Source organism: Physeter macrocephalus, chromosome 18 (assembly GCF_002837175.3).
Source record: "Physeter macrocephalus isolate SW-GA chromosome 18, ASM283717v5, whole genome shotgun sequence".
NCBI lineage: Eukaryota > Metazoa > Chordata > Mammalia > Artiodactyla > Physeteridae > Physeter > Physeter macrocephalus.
Window position 1 is genome coordinate 32,152,022 of NC_041231.1, and position 12,033 is coordinate 32,164,054.

A 12,033-nucleotide genomic window follows, 5' to 3' on the forward strand; every position below is an offset into this window, starting at 1 on the left:
ACAGGACAAAAGAAAAGTGGAGGTGTGGGGTGTGTTTCTGAGCCAGATGCCCATAAATCCTCTTGACCTGAACTTACAATGCATCTGATCTGGCCGCCTGAGGTCCATCCCTGCCCTCAGGGCACAAAGGTCTCCCTAGCCAGCTTTATGTGGCTTCCTCAGCCTGCAAATGGATTCTGAGAAGAACAGCGTTCAGGGCCCCAGGAACGCATGTTGTGAAAATAAATAATGGGAAACAACCTGAAAGCTTATAAAGGAAAAAGAGAAAACCTGTATCACATCCAGGGGAAGGCTCTCCAACAACCAAGTCAGACTCCAATATAAAAGTGAACTACTGATTATATTGTTTCTGTTGGAAGAGAAAAAGTATAAAAATTACCACAGATTCAGCATAAAGATTCCTCTTAGAGAATTTCTGTTAGTCTTTTGGCTAGTATATTATCTAAATTTCGTTATTGAGATCTGGAACCTTTAAGTCTGGCACATTTCAGGTACAGGAGCCACAAGCTGTATGTGGATGTTGAGCCTCTGAAATGCGGCCAGTCTGACTCGGGATCTGCTCTAAGTGTAAAATGCACACCGATTTCAAAGACAGTACAAAAAAAAAAAAGTAAAATATCTCAGTAATAACTTTTAATCTTGATTACATGTTGAAATAGAAAGTTTTAATGTATTCGGGTAAAAATAATAGATGATTAAAATTGTAACAATGATTATTATTGTATAATATAAATTGTATAGAATAAAATGAATTATTAAACGTCTTTCTTTTTACCTCTTGTAAGGTGGCTAACCGAAAATTTTAAATTACAACGTATGGCTCACATTCTATTTCCTATCAGACAGCGTTGCTCTTGACATGATAAAAAATAGACTGAAGTGGTCAAGCCAGATAAAATGTGTAGTATTTGCTACAGGTATCTCTACCCAAAGAGCTGATGGCATTTTCTGTTCCCTTTACTTCTCCTCTTTGTATGTTTTACTACTGGTTCAGCCATCTTTGAACATTTGAAGCCCTTTGATTTTTTTTTTTCCCCCCTCTCCTGTTACACGATAAACAGTGGTTAAGATCACAACAAAATTATTTCTACTGCATTGGTCATTCTAAAAACAACCTATAGTGATGACAAGAAAAACAATGAAATAACTTATCAAATAAAATGAATGCTAGTTAAGATTTTGGAGTCAGAGGAACCCAGATTCTGGAGTACTAACAGTAAACCTCAGCCAAGCCACTCAGCATCCCTGAAGCTCAGTTGTGCCATCTGTAAGATGGGTATAATAAGAGCACCTCTTTCATAAGGCTGGTGAGAAAATTGAACTGGGTGAGATCTGAAACATTCCAGACATAGGTAACGCTTATTAAATGGTGCCTACAGTAGCATGTTACAATCACAACCACCAGGGAGACAGGCTGGGACCTGGGACCCTTTACCGCAGTGCCTGCTCTGGGACAAACGTCTCCTCAAGTAACAAAATTCAAAGAAACGATAAGGGTCTAGAAAATGACTGCATGCATACAGCAGTCCCAGTCAGGGCGATTATGAACAATAAGATACCAAAGGGCCAAAAACCAACTGCCATTTCTGAGATGCAAGAGCAAAAGCAGGATATTGCACACGACCGCTGTAGGCAGCATCACCGAGGGGGTAGGCAGACCAGCAACGCCACCCCTCCATCCCGATCAGCCCCCCACCCTCACCCCATTTAACGAACCAGCCTGACCTCCTTGGGCTCCCTCAGCATGAGTCCCAGTAGAGTCTTGCCTGAATTACTCACGTGGCCTCTTATCAATCGGGTCCAAGGACCCGAGTCGGTAACACCAGCACCACCCTCCAACACCACCACGGCCCCCCTAAGCCTGCTTTTTGGTTATACAAGGCCCCCCCCCCCGCCCACCCATGGGGTCTTCAAGTTTCTATATTGAGGATATCTCCAATTTAACCAAGTTTCTTTTCAGAGAGTGTCATCTGCTCATCTGAGATTCTCAGTATGATCCAATCAGTTACCAGCACCCCACATGCTGGAGACACACCGTCAAACAGTCCTGAGCCAAGTTCACATCTCAGGATGGCTGTGTGTGAGGAGGACTGTCAGACATCACAAAGGGACCAAGGCTGCTTCCGCCTCACGAAACCTGCTCTCTGGCTTTGTACAGTCAGGCATGCACTTCTCCACTGAGCATACTCTAACTACTGGGGCCTCCGCAAACGTTCTTCTTAATTAACACAGGACATACACATCAAAAATCAGCCAGATGGGCTTCCCTGGTGGCGCAGTGGTTGAGAGTCCGCCTGCCGATGCAGGGGACACGGGTTCGTGCCCCGGTCCGGGAAGATCCCACGTGCCGCGGAGCGGCTGGGCCCGTGAGCCACGGCCGCTGAGCCTGCGCGTCCGGAGCCTGTGCTCCGCAGCGCGAGAGGCCACAACAGCGACAGGCCCGCGTACCGCAAAAAAAAAAAAAAAAAAAAAAAAAAAAATCAGCCAGATGGAAATTAAATATTTCCCTAGTTAAGGATGAAACTTTCTGCTCTTAAATGGAATCTTTATTTCAATAAAGTCATTAATTAAATTCCAACCAATTCCTTTGCCATTTGATGGAACCCTCTAGAGAAAAACACAGTTGGCTACACCACAGAATAGCCAACACTAGATGACCAGGTAACAATCTCTTTAACATTTCCTATGTTCCACGAGTGGGCAGGACAGGAAACCAGGCCCTGTTTTGAGCTCTATCGACTTAGGACTCTCTGTGCACAAAGCAACTTTTCAGAGAAACTGTAACAATTGAAGGAATTTACCTAAAGTACAAGGCAGGCCAAAAGAAAAAGTGTGATATTGCAAAAGTTATTATTTTTTAAAATTTATTTTATTTAATTTATTTTATTTTTGGCTGCGTTGGGTCTTCGTGGCTGCACGCGGGCTCTCTCTGGTTGCGGCGAGCGGGGGCTACTCTTCGTTGTGGTGCGCAGGCTTCTCATCGCGGTGGCTCCTCTTGTTGTGGAGCACGGGCCCCAGGCGCGCGGGCTTCACTAGCTGCGGCACGCGGGCTCAGTAGTTGTGGCTCACTGCTCTAGAGCGCAGGCTCGGTAGTTGCGGCACACGGGCCCAGCCGCTCCGCGGCATGTGGGATCCTCCCGGACCAGGGCTCGAACCCATGTCCCCTGCATTGGCAGGCGGATTCTTAACCACCGCGCCACCAGGGAAGCCCGCAAAAGTTATTTTTAATAGAAAATGTCTCAATCTTCCTTCAATGACAATGACTTCCTTCAATTAGTTTTCTCTAATGACAAAGCAAGGTAGTACTGAGTTCAGAGACACCAAACAATTGTTATGTGAACAAGCCTTCTTGGTTTTATAGTTTTTAAAATACTTACACTGGTCACGTGAGTTTGGAAAAACACTGACTTAAATACAGTCAAACAGATCTCCTCAGTGGAGGACTTCTAAAAGCCTTTGTATGCCAATGCATAAAGCAAATCTTCAAGAAGGCGTGTCATACGGCAACCTTTATTTCCAGCAGAAGAGCGGGGATACACGAAAGAGCACCAGGCAAAGTGCACTCATCCCCCTTAGTCCTGTTCTACAATGTCACTCCACTGAAGCCAGGACTCAGTGTGGCAGCTCGATCCCTGGCTGGATCGGTCCACATCCGAGGTGCGCAGTACCTGCCATGCTTGCGTGCGTGGAGAGAGGGTGACACGGGGTGAGGCCTCTGCGTGTGTCCCAAGTGCATAAGCCCACCTGGGAGAAGGAAGGCGGATGCAGGTCACCTGGACATAACCCAGGGGGTCCAGTGCAAGACAACCATCTAACCGGAATGTGACACAAGCACTGGAAGAGGAGCCGAGACCCAGTTCACAAAATGATAAGCAAATCATTAGTCTGACTCTAGGTAGGAAGGTAGGGGCTGGACAGAAAGGAGGGAATACAGAGCAGGTGAAGGTAACATACCCACAGACGTGGATACTGAAGGCAACTGCAGGCTCAAACAGAATGTTCGATGCGAACCAATCACAGAACAAGTTCAGCCTAACACTAGCCACTTTTTGTCCCCTGGACAAACCTTAACTTTGACTAAGAATGTTGTACAATACCAGGACGGAGCAGAGAGCAGGATGAGAGTAGTACCCAGACATATCCAGCCCAGCAGGGAGACAAATAATTCAGTGTGCTTGTGTCATGGGTGGTCATAACCTATGCTCTCTGGAACATAAACAAGCGGTGCCACACTATGGACCCAGTTTTTAAAACACAGGTCCGTAAATCTTTTATCAGTGACTATGAAATCTCAAAAGCCTCCAAGATCAAAGGTGTTCTGTTATTGTTGATATTTATGGTGCAAAAACTAATTCAGTAGTAAAATCTGATGTGGAGAGATGTGAAGCTATGTTGAATATTGATATTTCCCACTTAGTGTGAATATTCATGTGCATGCTGCAGAAATGTGACTGTATTCAAGGGGTATAGTGCCAGACCCCACTATGTGTCTTCTGTAAATATACACGGCATATGCACCATCATGCCTTTCTAAAAAAGATTCCGAATTCTAGAACATCTGGCCTCAAGGGTCTCAGCTAAGGGACTGCAGACCTGTACCATATGGTAGTGTGTGCATGGTATATATTAGGAAAAATGTATTTTCTTCTACTCACTTGCTAAGATGCTCTAAACTGAGCTGAAATGAACCAGCTGTGAGTTTCACTGGAAAGGGCACACACAATTAATTTGGATCATTTAAGCTTATTGAGGACTTCAACTCATAAAGCACCAGTAAGTCTGAATCAACAACTCCTGGATCTCTTATTGTAATAAACAAGATTTTAATTAGCTCAGACAGCAAGCATGCAATGAACCTCTACCTTAATGGAGCTCTCAGAGGGTTTTAACTGAAGGTTTCTCTTTGCACTACCTCCAACGTCAGTTATTAGTGGAAATACCGTATGATTCAATTCCTATTAGTGTTACATGAACCCTTATTTAAAAATATTTTTTAAAATATTTAGGATAGGGTAGTAGCCGTCACAGGTAACTGTGGTTGGACAGATAATACAAAGAGGATACAAAGAGGAGGGGCCACAGAAGAACTCAAACAGGACTACTATTTTAATCACAGGACTATTTTGAGCCTTTTGACTGTAAGGACGCTTAATCACATCTGCAAAGTCCCTTTTGCCATGTAAAGTAATAAATACATTCACAATTTTCAGGAATTAGTGAGTGGACATTTTTGGGGGGAGGGGTATTATCCTACCTATCAAAATCCCCATTGATCTCTCTTTACTCCTTAAATGTACCACGTATCACCTGTCTCAGGGCCTTTGCACACCCCTGTTCTATCGGCAGGCTCCAATTAATCTTTTCCCCCTTAATAAATATCTGTCTCCACCAAGGTCTTCTGTCTCATGACAAAATGTCCCTCTCCTTCAGACACTATATCACAACTGATATTACACAGCTGTTTATGTGACTCTTTGGTCAATTTCTGTGTCATGACTAGAGTATAAATATCTTGAGGGCGGGACTCCCTTTCTTCTTCAGCTTTGTAACCCAGCACCCACAGGACAGAAGGCACTCAAGAAAAATTTGCTGTTACACAAGAGATAAAGCTGAATAATAGGAGGTGAGTGCCTCTGAGGATCCAAAGTGGGTCTAGTCTTCTAGCCTGGTCATCTGATTCCAACTTTCTTTTTTAATTTTAACTGAGCTGTAAAGAACGCTGCTATTGAAAGACTTTTGTTTCGTTTTCACAAGGACATTTATTTTTCTATTAGACTGGATGTTTTTAAGTATAGGAACTACAAGGCTGAGTCCAGGATTTCAGCCAGGAAAGTGTGGAGACGTTTAATTTCTGAACGTGTACAAAGGTGCTGTAGGTGACCTCAAAGAATTCCTGGGAAGCAGCAAAACCTACAAAGTTGGGTTTGTTGCAATTTACCCTCAGGGAGCAGATCCAGAGTCTTGTGGGGCATATGCTTAAAATGCAACCTGCAGCACTGGAGCACCCAGGGAACTGGTAAAATACCCAAGGTCATGACTTTATCCCAAATGGAATCTAAAGGAACCAGGACTAGCAATGCTCTGACCCATAAAGCAAGGTACATTTCCTCTCCAAAAGCTGCAAGAGGATGGAACAACTTTGCCATGAGTCTTCTTTATTTGAATCTACCTCAAATGATGCCACATGAGTAAAGGAAGGCTGGATTCCACTAAACATACTGCGTTCTCTACCCTAGCGTCTCCCAATAGTGACGTGTTGGCTGGATAATTCTTTGTGGTGGGGCTGGCCTATGAACTGGGCTGTTGGGCATCATTCCTGGCCTCTACCCACAAGATGCTGGTAGCATATCAACGCCCACAACAGTGACAACCAGAAACGTCCCCAGAAAACACGTAATGTCCTCCGAGGGGGAGGATACTGTCTCTAGTTGGGAACCAATGCTGTATTCTACCAATCCCATCCCAATCTTCCACAGTGACTCTTCTCGGACTCTATATAAAACAAATAATGTCCCCAACGCTGATAAATTACTACATGGTACATTATAATTTTCTCACTTTCATTTTAATTTCTTGAAAAGCAGTGTAGTTATGTGGAAAGACATAAACCAAGTCTGAGATGTTCAAACAGTGTAAAAATCTCAGGGAGAGCTGGTGTTAATAAAGAACTCAAAAAAAAAAAACAATTCAACATATCACAGACATGTCTTCCGCAAAAGTGAGCAACTTTTCTGTGCATATTTTAAAGTTAAATTTGATCCCGTTACCTTTGATCTCTGAAATTCAAGTTCCTCCAAATACAACCACTAAGTAATTTAACATCTTTATCACATTAGAAAAAAAACCCAACAAGCTATGAACCAGATGGGCTTCAATGAAGCACCCAATTAATATAGGCAGCCTTACCATCTGACATGACTTAGAAGAAATAAATTCAAATAGCCTGGTCAAAAATAAGTCTGGGGCTTCCCTGGTGGCACAGTGGTTGAGAGTCCGCCTGCCGATGCAGGGGACGCGGGTTCGTGTCCCGGTCCGGGAAGATCCCACGTGCCGCGGAGCGGCTGGGCCCTTGAGCCATGCCCGCTGGGCCTGCGCATCCGGAGCCTGTGCTCCGCAGCGGGAGAGGCCACAACAGTGAGAGGCCCGCGTGCCGCAAAAAAAAAAAGTCTGGGCATTGTAGCTGCCATTTCTAATTAGTTTCAGAATTTCATGGCCGTCTTTGAGTAAAAAACAAAATGCATTTAAAGTAATAAGTTTTCAAAAGAATATGCATCTTAGTCTATTCATTTTTCCAGACTCAAATAGGAGGAGGAGACAGGCTTTAGGGACTGTGATTACGAATGAGGCCGAAGTTCCCAGTTCCTTCCTCCAGAGTTTTTCTTTTTCAAAGCAGCTGCCAAATTAAGTTTTCAAACTTTCAAGTACAGGTCTTTTGTCCGGAACAACATTAACTAAACAAACGGCAACCCATTTCTCGGATAAAGAAGCTTTAGAGCAAAGCTAGCTAGGCACAAATTTTCCCTTCAGCAACACCGTCAATGGGAACTGGCCAGCAGGAGCAAAAGAGAAACCCCAAACTTAAAAATCTGATCAACTTGGCTTCTAGGAATCAAGTTTTCCAATTACAAATCAAGCTAAGATTTCTAAGAAATGATTCATTCAACATAAAAGGAGAAAGAGAGCCCATTAAGTAGAAACTTTACTGTGACTAAGACAGGAAGTCCCAAGGATAGAGGAATCCTAATATGGGAAGAATTCTTGATACTGTGAATTTGTCAGCTCAACAAGAAAAAAACATGCAGCACTTTCTCAGAATGGTGATCTCTGGTTTCTCAGGCGATCATGGATAAGAAACAAATCGATATGTGACTATAAGCATCTATAAACAAAGAAATACTATTGATTTTCTCCTCTTAAAGGGATTTTTCACCTAAGGTTCAAGGTTGTCTAAAGGGTCCATGAACGGGCTTGAGGAGTGAGGGTGAGTGATGAAACCCTACAGATTATGCACAAACCTGTGTGTACACACATGTATTTTTCTCTATGGAGGAGGATCGAAAGTGTTCATCAGATGACCCAAGTAGCTCATGACTTACTGAAGTCATAGAACACTAAGAGCTGTCACTCCATGTGTGAGTACAGCCACAGGCTTGGGTACAAACCCTCTCGGTTCTTCTACAAATCTGTAAAGCTTACCACGTGGGCACCCAAACAATCAACAAATATGCCTGTCCCAAAGAAAGAATATTCACATCCTGATCATGATTAAAGGTATAAAAATAAGGTTAGCAATGGAACAGATGTGTTGTCCCCACCAAAGATTAAAAAAGGAGTTTGGAAACATGCTCCCTCCCTCAGCCACCGAAAAGATACACATGACCTACTGCACCACACATTCTTCACGGATCTTTGAGGAAACTGACTCAGAGGAGGTAAAACGTCGATCCCGCAAAGTTAACAGCGAGTCATACGACCAATGGCCACAGCCTCCTTCTCAACAGTGTGGACAGCACACAAACCTTAAAGCAGCTTCCCTACTGAGAGATGATTCTGAGTCCTCTTCACATATCAGTTACCTTTTCTCTTTTCTAAAGGGTGAGAACGAAGTGGCCAGAGTTTCGTACGGAATTTCACTTTGGAAAGCAGGGTTTCAGAAAGGACAGGGTAAAGAAGCTGCGTCGAATGAAACCAAGGGTCCGAAATCATCTACCAGGGGTGAGTCTACTCAAACCACGACGTCCACGACTTCTACACGCTTCACCAGTTAAACAAAGATTAGGAACTTGAGGATGGCTATCCAGCGGTCATGCTGTATATAAAAGATTTCCAGAGACAAAGGCAGGGACGGTACAAGTTTGATTTGCAAGACGACTGGGGGTGAAGACAAAGCATCTCTTTAATGTCAAGACCCAAAGCACAGCTGCCCCTGACATCTCAAGTTTCTCTCACCTCCACAGGGAACCGCCTGCTGTTGATGCTGTGTTCAGAGCCTGCAGAACCATTGCTGTGGCCCCAGTGAAATTCCACCTTCTCAGCTTTGAATCTGCCAGGCAGGCCAGCACCGCTGACAAAATAGTCGTCTTTCAGAAGGATGGCAACTGTGTAAAGCAGAAGGGAAACAACAATGAGTTTCAAAACCACACTTGAAAGATTTCTCCTGCGGCTTCAAATAAAAGTTCATGATTACATGATGGGAATTATTTCCCATATACCTGTTAGAAAGCAAGTCAAAAACATTAGTCTGAATAAATTAGCACATTCTAGCTGCAGAATGCTCTCAAGAGCCAGCTGACTCTAACTCATGAAAACTCCCAGAGGATGGTCTCAGAATTTCTTAACCATTTCACAGTTGGAAAAACAAACAAACAAACAAAAAACAGACAATGATAGAGTAAGTGGCTCTGAATCAGGGTCTCCTAAATCTGCTTGATGATCAAAATTATTTTTCTTTTTTAAACACTGATTCCTGGGGCTATCCCAAGATTCAAGGTCTGGAATGAGATGGGAAATATATATATAAGTTGGACGCAGAAGACATGTTTCTTTGATCAGAAAACTTAAGCAAGGTGTCAGGAAATAAAATTTGTAGGTTCTACCAATATTAAGGAAATAACAGTGGGAAGACAGCTGGGATTGGGAAATGTCTTCATATTTGATAATGGTGTCCAGGAAAGTATAGTGAAAATTCTACTCATTAAGTCACTCAAATAACTGCAGATAAGTAGATTTACTTTACTATTTCTTTTAATTCTAAGCATAAGAAAATTTTGCTTAGCCCATCCGGAAGAACACATAGAAGTCCTTAACAGAAAACCTCAATCAATTCAAACCCTAAATTTCAAAATCACATCTCTCTTCCTTGAAACATGGAAAAGAGAAATCAAGAACAAATAACTTGGACTTATACTACCGGAAAAATTATTTTTCCAAAAGGAATGTAATATCCAAGTGGATGAAAAAGAGATTTTATTTTATAAGTCATACATTCCCCCCGCCTTTTTTGTCGTTGTCTAAAGTGAATTCATTCATTCATTTAACAAACACTTATTGGCTGGTGAATACGCGTGACGCTCCAACCAACATACTAAATGGCCTGTGATCAATGCGCCAACCAACATACTAAATGGCCTGTGATCAGAAGCTAAGCTCATTTAAGGCAGGGAAAAGCTTTCATATCCTCATTGTCTCCTCTTCCTAAAGAGATGCCAGTTCAAGCCTTAGAGAGAAATCCTGCATGAAAATTAGGTCTCCATAAAAGACAGGGACTAGACTAATGACCCATTTCTAAAACAAGTGCAATTAGTTTCAGCACTTCTCTGTAAAAAGGGAAACATAGCTAGTGGTAAGCAGCTGCATAGCACAGGGAGATCAGCTCGGTGCTTCGTGACCACCTAGAGGGGTGGGATAGGGAGGGTGGGAGGGAGGGAGACGCAAGAGGGAAGAGATATGGGGACATGTGTATATGTATAACTGATTCACTTTGTTATAAAGCAGAAACTAACACACCATTGTAAAGAAATTATACTCCCATAAAGATGTTAAAAAAAAAAAAAAAGAGCAAGTGACGGAACCCTGCTTGTAATAATCCCTTTTTACTGCATTCAAAAGGCAGTTTTCTCTCAACTTCTGAAAAATATACAGTGAACATTCAATTACTGGGACAGAGAATTAAAGGATAAAATGAAATAAAAGCAAGTGTTTCTTATGCTGATTGAACATGCTATGGAACGTTCCTTTACTGTGTGCTAGGCGTGGTTTAGAAGGCTTGGCAAAATTTTTCTGTAAAAGGTGACACAGTAAATATTAAAGGCTTTGTGGGTCCTATGGCCCTTGCTGTAACCACTTAACTTAGTCTTAGTAGCCCAGAAGCAGCCAAACACAATATGTAAATAATGGGTGAAGCTATATTCCGATAAAACTTTAGTTATCCACACTAAAGTTCGCATATAATTTTCACAGGTCACGGAATATTCTCCTTTTGATTTTTTTCCAACCATTAAAAATCCTAAGAACTAGCAGGAGGGGTTGTCATTTGGTGATCCCTAGAATACAATATATTTTAGAAGACAAACTATTGTGTTAAACCAATGTTCCAAAGCCCAAATACCTATGAATTGGCTCAGTATTGTCTTTAACACTGTTGATTACTCTCAGCTGGTTACAGATTTTATCCATAACATTTTGCATCCAAAGGATGAAGGCAAAGAATTTTGAGCGCATCTGTTACTATCATCCAGGGACTCCGCAGCATCTTATAAATATTTGATTTTACCTAAATCATTTATGTCTCTGTCAGGGGTCATTTTACTTCTTTTACATGAATAATTAAAAGCACAATTAGGGAACCGTACAACCTGAAACACTAATCTCATTTTTCATCTTACAGTATTTCTCACTAGAGCACACAGCACACTACATGCACGTACTGCCCCCACCTTCCGAAAGCGGCTGAAATTTTTGTTTACATATAACACGGGAAAGAGACAACTTGCCCAGCCACCATGCAACACTTTTCTGATGATCACTGATAACACCGCTCTGTTTCACAACAAAATGTACCAAAGGTAGCTGCTGCGGAGCACAGAATATAGGAAAGGCCATGAGCTCACGGGACGGACGGACCTGGGTTAGAATCTCATTCTGCCACTTAACAGCGGGGTGAGCTTGGGCAAGTTACCTGACTTCTCTGTGTCTTGGTTTCCATCATTATTCAAATGGCAATAACAGGGCCTACCTGGTGAGGCTGTTTTGACGCCTGAAGGAGATCGCACGCAGAAAGCACTTAACCCAGTGCCAGAAATTCAGCAAGCACACAGTCAATGTGGGTTATTGCCCAACTACCAATAATTTCTGGAGACGCGGTCGGAGTTCATGCGGCAGCACAGAAGGGCAACCACACAGGTGCAACTCTCCGTTTTCAGGCAGAGCTCCATTTTATTTACTTATTAAAAAAAAGGTTTTTAAAAATTTACTTATTTATTTATATTTGGCCGCATTGGGTCTTTGTTGCTGCGTGCGGGCTTTCTCTAGTTG

General features: G+C 42.6%; 1 protein-coding gene across 4 annotated transcripts in view; it reads right to left on the reverse strand.

Annotated features, from left to right (window-relative positions):
• Positions 1 to 12,033, reverse strand: part of PTPRG (protein tyrosine phosphatase receptor type G) — a 761,444-nt gene that overhangs the window by 303,169 nt on the left and 446,242 nt on the right. For all 4 annotated transcript variants that reach the window (XM_024124118.3, XM_024124116.3, XM_024124115.3 and 1 more), the window contains one exon: positions 8,950 to 9,098. In XM_024124118.3, the coding sequence (XP_023979886.1) occupies positions 8,950 to 9,098 (149 nt within the window). The remainder of the gene's footprint in view (positions 1 to 8,949; positions 9,099 to 12,033) is intronic.